The sequence below is a fragment of the Chiloscyllium punctatum genome, chromosome 29 (assembly GCF_047496795.1).
Source record: "Chiloscyllium punctatum isolate Juve2018m chromosome 29, sChiPun1.3, whole genome shotgun sequence".
Taxonomy (NCBI): Eukaryota; Metazoa; Chordata; class Chondrichthyes; order Orectolobiformes; family Hemiscylliidae; genus Chiloscyllium; species Chiloscyllium punctatum.
In genome coordinates, this window is record NC_092767.1 from 72,669,979 (window position 1) to 72,689,631 (window position 19,653).

The following is a 19,653-nucleotide window of genomic DNA, read 5'->3' on the forward strand; positions in this document are numbered from 1 at the left end:
AATGTTGCAATTGTACCAGCCTCCACCGCATCCTCTGGCAGCTCATTCCATACACGTACCACCCTCTGCGTGAAAACGTTGCCCCTTAGGTCTCTTTTATATCTTTCCCCCTCACCCAAAACCTATGCCCTCTAGTTCTGGACTCCCCCACGCCAGGGAAAAGGTCTTGTCTCTTTACGCTATCAATGCCCCTCTTGATTTTATAACTTCTATAAGGTCACCCCTCGGCCTCAAATGCTCCAGGAAAAAACAGCTCCAGCCTGTTCAGCCTCACCTTGTAGCTCAAATCCTCCAACCCTGGCATTATTGGATGAGGGCATCAGGATGAGGGTACCACCAGCTAGGCCTGGAACCACATGCAGGCCAGACCAGGTAAGGATGGCAGTTTCCTTCCCTAAAGGACATTAGTGAATTGGATGGGTTTTCTGACGATTGACATTGGATTCATGGTCATCATCCCAGATTTTTGTTGAATTCAAATTCCACCGTCTGTCCTGGTGGGATTCGAACCTGGGTCTCGAGGACATTACCTGGGTCTCTGGATTAACAGTTAAGGAAGGATGTGCTGGCCTTGGTGGGGGGAGGGGCGACGTCCAGAGGAGGCTCACAAGAAGAATCCCCATGGATATGGTCTTATGGAAAGCTAGTGCTTCCAAATAAACCTGCTGGAATATAACCTGGGGTTGTGTGATTTTTAACTTTGTCCGATCCCCACGGATGAAGGGCATGTCATTTGAGGAGCGTTTGAGGACTCAGGGTCTGTACTCCGTAGAGTTTAGAAGGACAAATCTGATTGAAAATTACAGAATACTGAGAGGCCTGGATACAGTGGACGTGGAAAAAGAATTGGACTATTAAAGTGAAGAGATGTTGTCCCACAATGAGGGGGAACTCAATCTTGAATAAGAGCTCATAGATATAGAGTGAGAGGAGGTGGGTTCAAAGCTGAGGAGAAGGTAGTTCCATGAGTAGGAGGGACTAGGACCCGAGGGCACGGCCTCAGAGTGAAGGGATGACACTTTAAAACAGAGATGAGGAGGAATTTCTTCAGCCAGAGGGTGGGGAATCCGGGGAACTCATTGCCACAGAGGGCTGTGGAGGGCAAATCACTGAGTGTTTATAGGACAGGGATAGATAGGTCAGTGACTGATAAGGGGAGAAAGCAGGAGAATGGAGTTGAGAAACATACCAGCCATGATAGAATGGAGCAGTGGACTCGATGGGCTTAATGGCCCCATTGTATTCCTGTGGTCTAACCTCTCCCCATTAAAAGCCCCCTCTATCCCTGAAAAGAGTGATATCAACTTTCTGATGCAATTCTATCACTTCTCAAAGAAGTAAAGGTGAACCGTGCACACAACTCTCATTGAGTCTGTGTAACTGTAGCAAAATGCCTCTATTTTTCCATTCCATTCCCCAGGCAATACATAAAGATTCCATTCACCACCCCCTCCACCTTAATCATCACTGAACCTCAAAACTAACTCATAGGTTTAGGGGGAAGAGGGGAAAGGTATAAAAGAGACCTAAGGGGCAACTTTTTCACACAGAGGGTGGTACGTGTATGGAATGAGCTGCCAGAGGAAGTGGTTAGATGGGCTTCAGATTGGTATGACAGGTCGGTGCAACATCGAGGGCCGAAGGGCCTGTACTGCGCTGTAATGTTCTAAGTGGTGGAGGCTGATACAATTGCAACATTTAAGAGGCATTTGGATGGGTGTATGAATAGGAAGGGTTTGGAGGGATATGGGCCAGGTGCTGGCAGGTGGGACTAGATTGGGTTGGGATATCTGGTCGGCAAGGACGGGTTGGACCGAAGTGTCTGTTTCCGTGCTGTACATCTCTATGACTGCATGTTCCAGGACACCCAGATCCCTCTGCACCACACACAGTTCGGTAATCTCTCCCCATTTTGGTGATGTAGGATATTGGTGAGGATGCTGGGGGAACAGGCTCTCTCTATCCTAACTGCAGGAGCCACATTCCTTCCACTGGTTGACCTAGCCTGTCATTAGTATACACAGCCAATCAGAAGACAGAAAGGCTACTCTTTACATAACTGACCAACTCTTGACTCTCAATACTAATTTAGCATGCTGGCCTTCATTGGTTAGGGCATTGAGTGTAGGAGTTGGGACATTATGTTACAGTTGTACATGTCATTGGTGAGGCCACACTTGGAGTATCGTGTACAGTTTTGGTCACCCTGTTATAGGAAAGACATAGTTAAACAGGAAAGAGTGCAAAGAAGATTTACGGGAATATTGCCAGGACGAGTAGGCCTGAATTATAGAGGGAGAGGTTGGCCGGGATGGGACTTTATTCCTTGGAACGTAGGAGAGAGGGGTGACCGTATTGAGGTGCATAAAACCATGAGGGTCATAGCTAGGATGAAGGCATGTGGTCTTTTCCCAGGAATGGGGAATTGAAAACTAGAGGGAATAGGTTTGAGGTGAGAGGGGGAAGAGTTAGGAAGGACCTGAGGGGCAACTTCTTCACCCAGAGGGTGGTGCGGGCATGGAATGGGCTGCCAGAGAAAATGGTTGAGACAAAAAAAAAACTGCAGATGCTGGAATCCAAGGTAGCCAGGCAGGAGCCTGGGAGAACACAGCAAGGCAGGCAGCATCAGGAGGGACAGGCAGGAGGCTGGGAGAACACAGCAAGGCAGGCAGCATCAGGAGGGACAGGCAGGAGGCTGGGAGAACACAGCAAGGCAGGCAGCATCAGGATGGACAGGCAGGAGTCTGGGGGAACACAGCAAGGCAGGCAGCATCAGGAGGTTCAGGCAGGAGGCTGGGAGAACACAGCAAGGCAGGCAGCATCAGGATGGACAGGCAGGAGTCTGGGGGAACACAGCAAGGCAGGCAGCATCAGGAGGGACAGGCAGGAGGCTGGGAGAACACAGCAAGGCAGGCAGCATCAGGAGGGACAGGCAGGAGTCTGGGGGAACACAGCAAGGCAGGCAGCATCAGGATGGACAGGCAGGAGTCTGGGGGAACACAGCAAGGCAGGCAGCATCAGGATGGACAGGCAGGAGGCTGGGAGAACACAGCAAGGCAGGCAGCGTCAGGAGGGGGAGAAGTGTGGTGCTGGAAAAGCACAGCAGGTCAGGCAGCATCTGAGGAGCAGGAGCCCTTCATCAGGAATGTTGCCAGGACCAGAGCTTATGCCCAATATCTTGATTCTCCTGCTCCTCGGATGCTGCCTGACCTGCTGTGCTTTTCCAGCACCACACTCTCGACTCTGATCTCCAGCATCTGCCGTCCTCACTTTCTCTGAGCATCTAGAGATGGAGAAGTCAACGTTGAGGCAGGTACAATTATGTTTTAAAAGCATTTGGATGGGTACATGGATGGGAAGGGTTTAGAGGGATAGGGACCAAATGCGGACAACTGAACTAGCCGAGTGGGTACCAGGGTGGGCATGGACCAGTTTGGGCCTGTTTCTACACTACAGTACTCGAGGACTCTTATATAACAGCCTCCCTCAACCCTTCACCTGTCCAGCCCATCTCCAATGTTTTTATAATGACTAATTAAAGACGTTCGTGGAAATAAGAGGAAGTTGTTCTTTTCACTGAACGGTGACTTTGTGCCAAGGTTTATATTAAATGTGAACTACAGGGCCAGTCCAGTGTTTAGAGAATGGGTTTGGCACGTCTCTCTCTCTCTGCCATGGGGCATGGATCACCTTCAGAACCAATTATTCACGCCACACAACCCAACCCAACACACTGCACAACCCCAGTAATCTGAATACTCAACACATTTCATACAGCACAGGGTTACATAAACAGCAAAGCTCCCTCTACACTGTCCCCATCAATCACTCCCAGGACAGGGACAGCACGGGGTTAGATACGGAGTAAAGCTCCCTCTACACTGTCCCCCATCAATCACTCCCAGGACAGGGACAGCACGGGGTTAGATACAGAGTAAAGCTTCCTCTACTCTTAAACCTGAAAGTAAAATTCTCTCAACACTGTCTGCCTAAGACAGTCCTAGGACAGGTAGCCATGACGTGGAGGTGCCGGTGTTAGACTGCGGTGGACAAGGTCAGAAGTCATCTGACACCAGATTATAATCCAACAGGTTTATTTGAAATCACAAGCTTTTGGAACATTGCCCCTTCGTCAGGTGAAGGGACTTCAGATCGGACAGGTACACCACAGGGTTATATAAAAAAAATAGCTCTACTGTTTTAACCGGAAAGTAAAGCTCCCTCTACACTGTCCCCATCAAACACTCCCAGGACAGGGACAGCATGGGGTTAGATACAGAGTAAAGCTCCCTCTACACTGTCGCCATCAAACACCCCCAGGACAGGGACAGCACGGGGTTAGATACGGAGTAAAGCTTCCTCTACACTGTCCCCCATCAAACACTCCCAGGACAGGGACAGCACGGGGTTAGATACAGAGTAAAGCTCCCTGTACACTGTCCCCCATCAAACACTTCCAGGGCAGGGACAGCACGGGATTAGATACGGAGTAAAGCTCCCTCTACACTGTCCCCCATCAAACACTCCCAGGACAGGGACAGCACGGGGTTAGATACGGAGTAAAGCTCCCTCTACACTGTCCCCCATCAAACACTCCCAGGACAGGGACAGCACAGTAATCAATAGAGTAAAGCTCCCTCTACACATTCAAAACCACATGATCACTTGTATAGTACCACAGGTCATCAAATTAATGTGAAACAATTCTGATTGGCAGAACCGTGCCCAATGTCAGCTTTAACAAATATTGTCTCCAAATCTCACTCCTGAACACATACATAGTTGCATCCTTGTTATCGAAGTGCATCAACATTCTCCCACTCTCTGGGCAAGAATGTCAAGTGCAGACTAATGCTTTGTGGTTCCAAGTTCCAATCCTATTGTGAGAGCTAGCAGGACTTAAATGTAAATCTATCAAGCTACCTCAGTCACAGTGACCACAACCAGCTTCTCATGTTTCAAAAACCCGTCTGGTTCACTAATGCCTTTTAGGGAAGGAAATTGCTTCCCTTACCCTACACATTTCTGTCTCCTTCCTATCAGAAGGACGTGGTGAAACTTGAAAGGGCTTAGAAAAGATTTCCAAGGATGTTGCCAGGGTTGAAGGGTTTGAGCTACAGGGAGAGGCTGAACAGGCTGGGCCTGTCTTCCCTGGAGCGTTGGAGGTTGAGGGGTGACCTTATAGAGGTTTACAAAATTATGAGGGGCATGGATAGGATAAATAGGCAAAGTCTTTTCCTGGGTGTAGGTTTGCTCACTGAGCTGGAAGGTTCATTTCCAGACGTTTCGTCACCCTACTAGGTAACATCTTCAGTGGGCCTCTGGGCAAAGGTCTTTTCTGTGGGGGTGGGGGGAGTCCAGAACTAGAGGGCATAGAGTCAGAGATGTACAGCATGGAATCAGACCCTTCGGTCCAACCCGACCAGATATCCCAACCCAATTTAGTCCCACCTGCCAGCACCCGCCCCATATCCCTCCAAACCCTTCCTGTTCATATACCCATCCAGATGCCTTTTAAATGCTGTAATTGTACCAGCCTCCACCACTTCCTCTGGCAGCTCATTCCATACACGTACCACCCTCTGTGTGAAAAAGTCGCCCCTTAGGTCTCTTTTATATCTTTCCCCTCTCACCCTAAACCTATGCCCTCTAGTTCTGGACTCCCCCACCCCAGGGAAAAGACTTTGACTACTTATCCTATCCATGCCCCTCATGGTTTTATAAACCTCTATAATGTCACCCTTCAGCCTCCGGCACTCCAGGGAAAACAACCCCAGCCTGTTCAGCCTCTCCCTGTAGCTCAAATCCAGTTTAGGGTGAGAGGGGAAAGATATAAAAGAGACCGAAGGGGCACCTTTTTCACACAGAGGGTGGTGCGTGTGAGGAATGGGCTGCCAGAGGAAGTGGTGGAGGCTGATACAATTACAACATTTAAAAGGCATCTGGATGGGTATATGAACAGGAAGGGTTTGGAGGGATATGGGGCGGGTGCTGGCAGGTGGGACTAAATTGGGTTGGGATATCGGGTCGGCATGGACGGTATGCCCTCTAGTTCTGGACTCCCCCCACCCCACAGAAAAGACCTTCGCCCAGAGGTCCACTGAAGATGTTACCTAGTAGGGTGACGAAACGTCTGGAAATGAACCTTCCAGCTCAGTGAGCAAACCTACACACAGGAAGAGACTTTGTCTATTCCCCCTATCCATGCCCCTCATGGTTTTATAAACCTCTATAAAGTCACCCCTCAACCTCCAATGCTCCAGGGGAAAACAGCCCCAGCCTGTTCAGCCTCTCCCTGTAGCTCAAACCCCCCAACCCTGGCAACATCCTGGTGAATCTTTTCTAAGCCCTTTCAAGTTTCACCACGTCCTTCTGATAGGAAGGAGACTGAAATGTGTAGGGTAAGGGAAGCAATTTCCTTCCCTAAAAGGCATTAGTGAACCAGACGGGTTTTTGAAACATGTCTATTTCCGAGCTGTACACCTCGATGACTGTATGACGTGACCCCATGCCCCCATGGTGGTGGCCGACTGTCAACTTCCTCTGAAATGGCCAAGTGAGCCACCCAGCTCAACGGCAACAAGTAATATCCTTCCACCACACACCAACAGGGGGTGGTAAGAGTGGGAAAGGTCCCCACTCAGTGATGGGTTGAACTGAACATCACCGCATTGCCAGGGACCCAGGTTCGATTCCACCCTCGGGCGACTGCCTGTGTGGAGTTTGCACATTCTCCCTGTGTCCGCGTGGGTTTCCTCCCACAGTCCAAAGATGTGCAGGTCAGGGTGGATTGGCTGTGGGAAACTGCCTATAGTGTTCGGTGATCTGTAGATTAAGTGCATCAGTCAGGGGTAAATGTAGGGGAATGGGTCTGGGTGGGTTACCCTTCAGAGGGTTGGCGTGGACTTGCTAGGCCGAAGGGTCTGTTTCCACACTGTGGGGATTCTATGATCATCACTCACAGATGCAAATATAAAATGTGTACGTCATTACAACTGCTTTGTGGTCCAATTATCGGAGGAAGGATGTTCTGGAGATTGAGGGAGTGCAGTGAACGTTTAGTGGTTCCTGGGAGTAGCAGGGCTAATGTATGAAGAGAGACTGGATTGGTCAGAACTCTACTCACTGAGGTTTAGAAGAATGAAGTAGAAATCTCATTGAAACCTACAAGATTCGTACAGGACCCTAGGCAGGGTAAACACAGGAAGGAGGTTAGGAGAAAGTGAGATCAGAGTCGAGAATGTGGTGCTGGAAAAGCACAGCAGGTCAGGCAGCATCCGAGGAGAATCGACGTTTCGGGCCAGAACCCTTCATCAGGAATTCTGATGAATGGCTTTTGCGCAAAACGTCGATTCTCCTGCTCCTCGGATGCTGCCTGACCTGCTGTGCTTTTCCAGCAACACATTCTCGACAGGAAGGATGTTCCTGATGACTAGGGAGACTAGGGGCGGCACGGTGGCACAGTGGTTAGCACTGCTGCCTCACAGCGCCAGAGACCCGGGTTCAATTCCCGCCTCAGGCGACTGACTGTGTGGAGTTTGCACGTTCTCCCCGTGTCTGCGTGGGTTTCCTCCGGGTGCTCCGGTTTCCTCCCACAGTCCAAAGATGTGCCGGTCAGGTGAATTGGCCGTGCTAAATTGCCCATAGTGTTAGGTAAGGGGTAGATGTAGATGTAGATGTAGGGGTATGGGTGGGTTACGCTTCGGCGGGGCGGTGTGGACTTGTTGGGCCGAAGGGCCTGTTTCCACACTGTAAGTAATCTAATCTAATCTAAAAATTGAGGGGGTTCACCCTGTAAGGGTAAGGACTGAGATGGGGAGAAATTTCTCCACCCGGTTGGGGGGGGTGGGGAACGTGGGGGGAGCCTGTGGAATTCTCTGTCACAGAAAGCAGTTGAGTGCAAAACATTGAGTATTTTCAAAACATTACATACCGTTATAGAGTCATAGAGATGTACAGCACAGAAACAGACCCCTCGGTCCAACTCGTCCAGTAATCTAGTCCCATTTGCCAGCATTTGGCCCAAATCCCTCCGAACTCATATTCTCAGGATTAAAGGGTCTAAGGGAGTGAATGTGGGAACAGGGGACTGACTTGGAAGATTAGCCCACGATCCTATTGAACGGCGGAGCAGACCCGAAGGGCCGAATGGCCCGCCCCTACTTTCTGTGTTTCACGTCAGGACTTGCAGAGGGAACACAGCATCACCTCCACAGCCCCGCGCTCCCAGCTACATTTAACATTCTCATCGACCAGCTCCACACCTTCCCCCTGCTGCTCGTAATTGGGGCACCGGGGTGGGGGGGGAGCGGAATTCGAGCGAAAAGAGATAGATATGCTGAAGGAGCCATCAACCAGAAAGGTGAAGATGAAGAAAAGAAATGTAGGGATTGTTGTGGGGGTGGGGGTGGAGAATAAAAAAGGGAGGGGGATGGTGGCTGGCAAGGATGACAGAAAGTTAAGGAATCTTTTACTGTTGAAGGTAGGAAATGGAACCAGTGACTGAGGATTAGGATTGAGAGCAAGGGCAGAGTGAGGAACAAAGATCAAAGGGCAAAGGGCATGGGGGATAAAGCAGGAACCAGGGACAGATTCGGATGATCAGCCATAATCCAATTGAGTGGGAGAGCAGGCCTTTGAGGCTAAATGACCTACTCCTATTTTAATTGGCTGTACCCAGATTCCTTCCAGCCAATGAGAGATCCAAGCTGTGTCCTCCCAAATCCAACAGGTCGAGATGATGGAGAGCACCCATGTCCCCAACATCCCTTGTTGACCTACATTGCTCTTTGCCTCGGGCCGTGAAGTCCAGGTCCATGTGGCCAGTCGATCACAGAGGGAGGGCACTCCACTGCAGCAGACTGACTGAACAAAATGTTAAACCCAGGCCTGGTCTGCGCCCCCACACTCCCTCACTAAACGGTGAACCCAAAAAAGATCCCGTAGTGACCCACACCAAGAAAACCAACAGTACAGAGTCATTGGGATGTACAGAATGAAAACAGACCCTTCAGCCCAACCCGTCCAAGCCGACCAGATATCCCAACCTAATCTGAGTCCCATTTGCCAGCACCTGGCCCATCTCTCTCTAAACCCTATGCATGTTCCCATCCTTTTGGAGCGCCTTTAAGGAAAATGACCCAGATGCCAGTTGTGGGAGCTTGCTGTGCGCTTACAAGCGGAACTGCACCTCAGAAGGATGGCGTCGGCCCTGAAGCACTCCGGGATAAGGAGGCGCTATGTGAATGCAAGCCTTTCTTTTGTCTCTTCCTTGGTCTTTAGGTGACAAAAGGGAATACCTCCAACCCCTACACACAGAGAGACAGACGCCGAGACACACATGCACAGACCACAAGTGACCGCTGCCCATCAGCCATGATGAAATGGCAGAGTGGACCCAAAGGGCTGAATGGTCTTACTTCCACTGCTACGTCTGATGGTCTTAAGTGACACACGGGAGTCACAGATTGCAAGCCCCCCACTCCCCACCACCAAAATCAAAAAAATACATTCCTGCAGACAGCCACCTACTCCAGAAGGACAGAACCTGCCTTTACTGAGACTCAGTCACCGATGGAAATGAAGGCAGTTACATAAAACATTAATATATTGAATTAAGATAATCACATATACAATTAAAGGTACACAAAAGGACATATTTACAGTACATAATTAAAATATACCTAAGATACAGCTTACACAATTACAGCATGCTGCATAATTATACATCATATTTCTCAAGAAATGGCCTGAGAAATAACATTTTAATTAAGATAGAAGCTAGGCATGATATAGATTCAAGGTATATTGTATTTCATAAATGGAACATGCACATCAGGGAAGATAATATAAATATTATGTATCAATCCCCCCCCCTCATCTATCTGAATATAGTTTGTTTAAATGATTGCAGTACGTGGTGTACACACTGCAATGGAATTTTCTCTCGACACACAACCAGCAGAAATAGGAAGCGTTGCCATTGACCGAAAGCATGGCAAATTAGGGAGATTTTACCAAGCCCACATCTCCCTTCAGTTATACTCACATGTTCCAAACTGCGTTCATTTGGAGAGGGGAGTGTTAATCTCGAGGACATGGTTCCTTCGTCAGTTCAATGCCCCCTTCCCAGAGGCAGAAAATACATCAATATTCCTTCGAGTGGATTTGCACAAGGGGATGGAGGGGTGTGTTCAGTTATTCCTCTCTCCTGCTCTGGCAGATCTTATTTGAATTAAAATAAAACAATGCCTTCCGATCCCCTTTTTTCTCCCTCCTCCTCCTCCTCCCTTTCTCTTCAGTGCCCTCTGCCCTTGTTCGCAGAGGGGAGCTCCCGAGGATTCAGAGCGGAGGGAGCCGGCGCTATGGCAATGAATAGCCCCTTCCTGGGCATCCCTGCCCGCCCAGTGGAAGGGACAAGGCTGGCGTCAATTCCAGGGGCAGTCCGGGAGCATCAACACTGTGTGGGATCTTCCCATTCCATCTTTCCCTCCCTCCCTCCCCACCGTCCAATTCCCTTCCCCTCTGGGTCGGTCAAAGATAAACCTCCAACGATCCGGTGGGGAGGGAAGTCAGGGAGACATTGGGGTGGATACAGAGAGAGAGAGAGAGAGATTGGAACAGGCGAACCCACCCCAACAACACAGGAAACACGTCCGAAAGACGAACGAGATCAGACTGACAGCGAAATTAAAGGGACTAGACTTTTAAAGGGGAAGAGAGACACAGAGAGAGAGAGAGAGAGAGAGAGACAGGGAGGGAGAGGGAGAACGAGAGGGAGAGAGAGAATAAAGGGACAGGGAGAGAAAGAAAGAGGAAGAACAAGAGAGGGAAAGAGAAAGAGAGAGAATAAAGGGACAGGGAGAGAAAGAAAGAGGAAGAACAAGAGAGGGAAAGAGAAAGAGAGAGAATAAAGGGACAGGGAGAGAAAGAAAGAGGAAGAACAAGAGAGGGAGAGAAAGAGAGAGAATAAAGGGACAGGGAGAGAAAGAAAGAGGAAGAACAAGAGGGGGGGAGAGAGAATAAAGGGAAAGGGAGAGAAAGAAAGAGGAAGAACAAGAGGGAAAGAGAGAGAGAGAGAATAAAGGGACTGGGAGAGAAAGAAAGAGGAAGAACAAGAGAGAGAGAGAATAAAGGGACAGGGAGAGAAAGAAAGAGGAAGAACAAGAGGGGGAGAGAGAGAGAGAGAGAGAGAGAATAAAGGGACAGGGAGAGAAAGAGGAAGAACAAGAGGGGAGAGAGAGAGAATAAAGGGACAGGGAGAGAAAGAAAGAGGAAGAATAAGAGGGGGGAGAGAGAGAATAAAAGGACTGGGAGAGAGAGAGAGGAAGAACAAGGTGGGGGTGGAGAGAGAGAAAGACGGGGAGAGAAGGAAAGAGAGAGGAAGAATAAGAGAGGGGGAGAGAAAGAGAGAGTCTGAAAAAAGAGAGATCAGGAGAGAAAGACAGAGAGAGAAAGAAATACAGGGGGTTGGTGAAGAGAAAGACAGACAAGGAGACAACGTGACAGGGAGAGAGAGGGAAATGCGCGCACACACAGGGAGAGAGAGAGAGAGACATACAGAGAGAGAGAGAAAAAGAGGAAAACACATAAACAAAGAACAAAAACAGAGACACACACATATGGAGAAAAACAAAGGAAGGGGGGAGAGAAACAGAGAAATGGGAAAAAAGACAGAAAAACAGAGAAGGAGAGAAAGAGAGACAGTGAGATAAAGACACAGGAAGGGGGGGGGAGCGAAAGAGAGACACAGGGTAAGAGATGGAGAAACACAGAAACAGAGAGGGACAGAGAGCGAAGCAGACACACACAGAAAAATAGAAAGAGAAAGACAGAGACGCTCACAGACACAGACACAGACACAAATATTTGTTAAGGACAGGAGGGGATTACAGTCAGGCACCATTGTAGAGGTGGGGGATGTTTGAAAGGCATTAAATTTTGGTCAGGTTTATTCTGTTAAAATAAGGAACGTGTTGAGTAAACTGGCGAGAGAGGGAAATTCCTTACAAAGCTTGGCTTTTGTTGGGTTTTAGCTGCAAACTCTGAACAAAGGCCTGAATGTGTTTATTGTGCAATAAGTGTTCACACCCTCAGCTGGATCCGTTACTGTCCAAGGGAGGTGTGTGTGTGTGTGTGTGTGTGTCACTGCCCTGGAGCTGTGACTGAGCAGCAGCTGCCTGAAAACGTTGTGTTTGTTTTGTATGTTTGGTGTGCCCTAGCCCAAATCCCAGGCTCGGTTGAGGCCTTGGAAGAAACTACACCTCCCAGAATACAGTGAGCAACCCCTCAGGCTCCACCTCTTTGGCAAAACTGGAAGTGCCAAGGTGCATCCTGGGGCTTGTAGTTTTCTAACCTTCTGTTCTGACCAAGAGGAACAACAGGGGGACGGGGAAATAGAGGCAGGACTAGGCCGTTCAGCTCTACCAGTCTACTATCCCACTCAATGTGGTCATTGTCTCTAGTTACAAATCACACAACACCAGGTTATAGTCCAACAGGTTTAATTGGAGGCACTAGCTTTCGGAGCGGCGTTCCTTCATCAGGTGATTTGGAGGGTAAAGGGGCAGCGCTCCAAAAGCTAGTGTCTCCAATTATTCCTGTTAGACTATAACCTGGTATTGTGTGATTTTTAACTTTGTACACCCCAGTCCAACACCGGCATCTTCAAATCATTGTCTCTGATTCCTACACCACACTGGCAGCTCACCACCACTTTCACAAGGGGCAGTTAGCAATGCCAACGCTCTTATGCCACCTGTTCGAGAATAAAGGAGGGGAGAAAAATATATAAATATGTGAATTTCTTCTGATGAACAAATTTGTCTCTTGGAGGCATAGTGGCTCAGTGATTAGCACTGCTGCCTCCCAGCACCAGGGATCCGGGTTCGATTCCAGCCTCAGGTGACTGTCTGTGTGGGGTTTGTACATTCTCCTTGTGTCTGCGTGGGTTTCCTCCGGGTGCTCCGGTTTCCTCCCACAGTCCAAAGATGTGCAGGTCAGGGTGGATTGGCCATGGAAAGTTGCCCATAGTGCTCAGGGATGTGTAGGTTAGGCGCATTAGTCGGAGGTAAATGTAGGATAATAGGGTAAGGGAATGGGTCAGGGTGAGTTACTCTTTGGAGGGTCGGTGTGGACTTATTGGGCTGAAGGGCTTGTTTCCACACTGTAGGGATTCTCTGATTCCAAAACGAGTAGGATAAAAGGCCAGCACAACATCGAGGGCCAAAGGGCCTGTATTGTGCTATGTTTAAAACGAGGTGATTTGATGGAAGTTTTCACGATATTAGCAGAATTGATAAGGTTGATAAAGATAAACTATTTCCACTGTTACGTGTAAGAATGATACCTGGAATGCAGGGGTTAAGTTATGAGGAGAGATTACACAAATTACTGTTCCGACATGGGGTAAACCCTCCTGCTTAATCTAAAACCAGCAACACAGGAAAGGTTTATCCCGTGCAGTAATCTGTAAAAATTCAATAGGCCAAGAACTAGTTAAAGTAAAAATTAACAACTTTATTTCTTAAAGAATAACAGAGAATAATTAACTAACAACTATTTACAACTCCTTCCTCTGATCTATCTTTTACCTTCCCTTCTATAATACTAGTTCAATAAAACTTCCAATTAAGATTTACAGAGCAACACTTCTTATCTCAAAACCAGGCTGCTTTCAGGTTTCTCTGAATTCGTGTATTCTTGGGAAGTCTACTTCTCAAGGTTCCTGATTGATTCAGGTACCTTCTAAGAGAGTTCTTTTCTGGGTAGTATACAGATGTCATTGGCTTGCCAGTTCTCCTCCCAACTGTTCAATTTTCCCCAATCTTATACCCCGAAAGCATCGGATTGTGTCATTGGCTTTTAAGGTTGTCAATATACTCAATTGGAATTGAAACTTGATTGGAATTTGGTATTTTTCAGGGTATAATTTAAACTGATTGGCCTAATTCACATCTGTTTTATCATTTCCAGATAACCAGCTACCCCAATAGCTGGAGCACATGTTACGTTGTGTCTTATTGAGAACACTGTTGGAATATTTAGATTAGATTAGATTACTTACAGCGTGGAAACAGGCCCTTCGGCCCAACAAGTCCACACCGACCCTCCAAAGAGCAACCCACCCAGACCCATTCCCCTACACCTAACACTACGGGCAATTTAGCGTGGCCAATTCACCTGACCTGCACATTTTTGGACTGTGGGAGGAAACCGGAGCACCTGGGGGAAACCCACATCGACACAGGGAGAATGTGCAAACTCCACACAGACAGTTGCCTAAGGCGGGAATTGAACACGGGTCTCTGGCACTGTGAGGCAGCAGTGCTAACCACTGAGCCACCGTGCCAATTAGCAAGGTTAGATCTCATGAAATACAGGGAAAACCAGCCATTTGGATACAGAACTGGCTCAAAGGTAGAAGACAGAGGGTGGTGGTGGAGGGTTGTTTTTCAGACTGGAGGCCTGTGACCAGTGGAGTGCCACAAGGATCGGTGCTGGGCCCTCTACTTTTCGTCATTAACATAAATGATTTGGATGCGTGCATAAGAGGTACAGTTAGTAAGTTTGTAGATGACACCAAAACTGGAGGTGTAGTGGACAGCGAAGAGGGTTACCTCAGATTACAACAGGATCTGGACCAGATTGGGTTAATGGGCTGAGAAGTGGCAGATGGAGTTTAATTCAGATAAATGCGAGATGCTGCATTTTGGGAAAGCAAATCTTAGCAGGACATATACACTTAATGGTAAGGTCCTAGGGAGTGTTGCTGAACAAAGAGACCTTGGAGTGCAGGTTCATAGCTCCTTGAAAGTGGAGTCACAGGTAGATAGGATAGTGAAGAAGGCATTTGGTATGCTTTCCTTTATTGGTCAGAGTATTGAGTACAGGAGTTGGGAGGTCATGTTGTGGCTGTACAAGACATTGGTTAGGCCACTTTTGAAATATTGCGTGCAATTCTGGTCTCCTTCCTATCAGAATGATTTGAAACTTGAAAGGGTTCAGAAAATATTTATAAGGATATTGCTAGGATTGGAGGATTTGAGCTACAGGGAGAGGCTGAACAGGCTGGGGCTGTTTTCCCTGGAGCGTCGGAGGCTGAGGGGTGACCTTATAGAGGTTTATAAAATCATGAGGGGCATGGATAGGGTAAATAGGCAAAGTCTTTCCCTGGGGTGGGGAGTCCAGAACTAGAGGGCATAGGTTTAGGATGAGAGGGGAAAGATATAAAAGAGACCTAAGGAGCAACTTTTTCACACAGAGGGTGGTACGTGTATGGAATGAGCTACCAGAGGAAGTGGTGGAGGTTGGTACAATTGTAACATTTAAGAGGATGGGTATATGAATAGGAAGGGTTTGGAGGGATATGGGCCGGGTGCTGGCAGGTGAGACTAGATTGGGTTGGGATATCTGGTTGGCATGGACGGGTTGGACCGAAGGGTCTGCTTCCATGCTGTACATCTCTATGACTCTATGACTTGGTGCTGTCACTGCTAGCTTTTAACTCTCTTAAAGGTACAGTTCACGCACATTTTCATAACACCTCCCCCCTTAAGATAAATTGAGCCATCATAATGAAAAGACGGTTTCATTTTTTTTCTCCACTTTTTAAACACATTACCCTAACATACAGATAACTTTAATATAAGTTCATCTTAACTTCTTCCCCTATACCTGTATATATAAAACATTAAATAAAAACAAATCTCATCTCAACGCTATCAGTTAAATCTGCGAATACATTCTTACGGCACACAACATGTACGATTTTAAAATTTAAAGTCTACAACATAAGAGTCCAATGAAATAGTCTCATTTTCGTAACTTTAACAAGTTCTAAGAATGTAAGCAGATTGTGGTCAGTGTACACAATCCTTGTCCTTGTCCTTGTACTACCATCTCCAACAGACCGTTCGTGACATATGCATTAACATATTATGAGGCCAGTACCAAACCCAATAGTTCCTTTTCGATTGTGGAGTGTTTTCTCTGGTGGATGTTGATCTTCTTTGAAAAGAAACCAACGGGCAGGTCAATCCCATCCTCATTTTCCTGTGGGAGTACAGCTCCAACCCCATTGTCATTAGCATCAAGGGCGACTTTAAAAGGTTTTGAAAAGTTTGGTGTAGCTAAAATTGGTTTGGTGGTTAATATTGATTTCAAATAGTCGAATGCCTCTTGGCATAGTTCTGTCCACTGAAACTTTGTGTTCTTCCTCAGCAAGTTGGTTAACAGTGCCACTACACTGCTGAGGTTTAGAACAAACTTCCGATAGAATCCGCTGAGTCCGAAGAATCGAAGCACCTCTTTCTTTGAGGTTGGTTGTGAAAATTCCTCGATGGCCTTTGTCTTTGCGTTCTGTGGGGTCAACCTTCCATGACCGACATTATGTCCCATTGATGTCACCTCTGCTTTTGCGAATTCTGTTTTATTAATGTTTACCACCAGTTTTGTGTCTTGTAGTCCTTCAAAGAGCTCTGCCAACTGTACAATGTGATCTTTCCAAGACTTACTAAAGATCTCTACATTGTCCAAATAGACTGCACAGTTTGTTAGTCCAACCACAACTCTGCTCATGAGTCTTTGGAATGCGGTGGGTGTGTTCTTCATTCCAAAGGGCGTCCGTTTAAACTGATACAGCCCATTTGGGGTTACAAATGCAGAAATATCTTTTGCCAACTCTGATAAAGGTACCTGCCAGTAACCACGTATTAAGTCCAACTTGGTGTTGTACCTTGCTTGTCTGACTTTCTCGATACAGTCCTCCAATCTAGGAATTGGATATGAGTCTGATTTTCTAACGACATTGACCTTCCGATAATCCACGCAGAATCGTTGAGTCCCGTCTGGTTTGGGAACTAAGACGATCGGCAAACTCCACTCACTCTGGCTTGGTTCGATAATGTTCTCGTCGAGCATGACCTCCACCTCCATCTGGACATGTCTGGCTTTGAAAGGATTAAGCCGATAGGGGTATTGTTTTATCGGAGCAGTATTCCTGACGTCTACTTCATGTACAATAGTATTAATTCTCCCCATCTGATTCCTACATATGTCCTTGTACTACAGTAACAAACCTTTCAACTGCATTCTATGCTGCTGAGACAGATAGCTTACTAACCTATCCCACTCCTCAAGAACTTATTTTCTAACCTATTTTGAGACACCTCAAAATCCACTCCATCTGAATTGGATTCCTCACTCTGCGGGGCAGTAACTAACGTCTGTTTCTCCAGTTCTTTCTCTCTAGTGTAGTACGGTTTCAGCATGTTCACACGACATACCCAATACCTTTTTTTCCTATCTGGCATCTTTACTCGATAGTTCACCTGACTCAACTTTTTGTCAATTTGATAGGGATCACTAAACCATGGCTGGTTAAACCGGTAACAGTATGAACACGTCATCCACACAGGAAAACGTCCGAGTCTCAGAGATTTTATCTGTCACCTGTTCCATTTTACACTGTTCCCTTTTTAGCTGCTGTTTAGCTAACCCACCCACTCAATTTAGTTTGTCCCTCACCTCTGATACATAATCTACGTGCGAGATCTCTGACTTTGGTCCTGTCAATTTTCTTTTAATTAATTTCAAAGGGTCTCTCACTTCATGCCCGAACATTAACTCAAAGGCAGTAAACTGAATAGATTCATTTGGGACATCTCTAATGGCAAACAATATGAATGGGATACCTTTATCCCAATAATTTGGGTAATCCTGAGAGTACGCTCTCAACGTAGTCCTCAAAGTCTGATGCCACCTTTCTAAAGCTCCCTGGGATTCAGGATGATACACACTGGACTTAAAGTGCTTTATGTCTAAGCTAACCATAACCTCCTTAACCAGCCTAGCAGTAAAATGTGACTCTTGGTCTGACTGAATCTCTCTGGGTAGTCTACAGTGTGTGAAGAAAGCTACCAACTCCTTGACTATCCTTTTTGCCTTGGTACTCTGTAATGGAATTGCCTTCAGAAATCTGGGAGACACATCCATTATGGTTAACGTATACTGGTTCCCACTTTTAGTTCTCATGAGGGGACCTACACAATCAATTATAACCCGCGTGAAAGGTTCTTCAAATGAGGGAACTGGCAACAAAAGTGTTGGTTTTATTAGCACCTGTGGCTTACCCATCATTTGGCATGTAGGACACTTATGGTAAAAGTTAGCCACATCCTTGTGCATTCCAGGCCAATCAAAATGTTTTTGTACCTTAGCCTGAGTCTATCATACCCCTAGGTGACCTCCTACAGGTAGTTCATGTGTTACTCGTAACACTTCCTGTCTGTATGCTACCTGCAACACAATTAGTGCACTTCGGCCTATTTCCCCTCTGCACTAACCTGCCGTGGTCTCCATTTCTGTCTTAGGATACTATCTGTCAGATACTAGCCCTCCAGAATATTCTCTGCCTCCTTTTCGGAGTACACATCCATATATATATATGTCTCATCGTCTTGTCTTTCTGTTGCAAGTCTCTTAGCCTTTTAGGACTAAACACCTCTGTCTGTTCAGGTTTTTCCTGCACCATTACGTCAAACAGGATGTCCGCTAACTGAACCTCAATCCCTTCATCTTTCTCTTTACTTTTTGCTTTGTGCTGTGACTTATGATAATGGAATCTGGTTACCACACAGTCTGGGAAAATACCAGGATATTTCTGTTTTATCTCCCCAGTTTTGTTTGGTCTTCCTTGGGCTTCTCCACAACAATTGGGTGCCACTCACTGCCATCTTGGACCCTGCCGAATCATTCCCAAGAATAATTCCTGGAACTGACACTCTGTCAATCACTCCCACTGTAACTTCCCCAGTCTTAAGTTGTCACTCCAACCTGATCTTGCATAAGGGAATGTTAAATTTCTGACCATTATCCCACAAATTACCACACTCTCGGGTGACAGATCAGAAAGAGTGCATACTCACTCATCCCCTACTATCAGTGACTGGTTAGATCCTGTATCTGTCAAAATTATAACTTGTTATCCTTCTCCCCTGTTCTTTCTGAGTAAGTTTTACCCACAGAGGCAAATTCTTTGTAGGGGTCAGATACTAACCCCATACCCAGCCCCTGCCGAGACTGTGCATTCTCCTGCAGCTCCTCAGCTCTTCTTGAGGGTCTCCTTTACTCCCTTCCCTGATGCCACTGGTTTAGCTTCTTTTACCATATATTTTCCCACAATCCTTTCTTTAACGACCAGCACTGTGTCCTTACATGGCCCACTTTACCCCAGTGGAAACATTTGAGGCCTTGCACCTCCTTCCCACCCTCTTGGGCTTCTTTATCCTGTGGTTAAATCTTACCAGTGTTCTCTACTCTTGGTTCAGTAGTGTAGGATCTCCCCTTCTCCCCACTTCTATCCCTCACAGGATGAAATTCTAGCCGGAAGTTTGTCTTATGCACCAACATGTAATTCATCTGCTAATTCTGCTGCCCTTCTCACTTCCTGAGCTTTCTGTTCCTCCGCGTGAATTCTTACCATCTCTGGAAGTGAGGTTTTAAACTCCTCCAGCAGAATAGTCTCTCTTCGAGCCTCAAATGTCTTATCTATTTTCAAAGCACGCACCAATCGATCAAATGACTGTGTTTAATTCTTTCGAAATCAACATCCGTCTGACCTGGTTCCTTCTTTGTGATTCTCTACCGCTGCCT

General features: G+C 47.0%; 1 protein-coding gene across 1 annotated transcript in view; it reads right to left on the minus strand.

Moving 5' to 3' along the window:
* The window catches only part of LOC140454559 (MAP/microtubule affinity-regulating kinase 4-like), a 118,398-nt gene extending 107,571 nt beyond the window's left edge, over nt 1-10,827 (minus strand). The window contains exon 1 of the mRNA XM_072549396.1: nt 10,049-10,827. Coding sequence (XP_072405497.1) covers nt 10,049-10,099 — 51 coding nt within the window. The 5' untranslated portion in view covers nt 10,100-10,827. The remainder of the gene's footprint in view (nt 1-10,048) is intronic.
* Between the last annotated feature and the right edge of the window lie 8,826 nt (nt 10,828-19,653).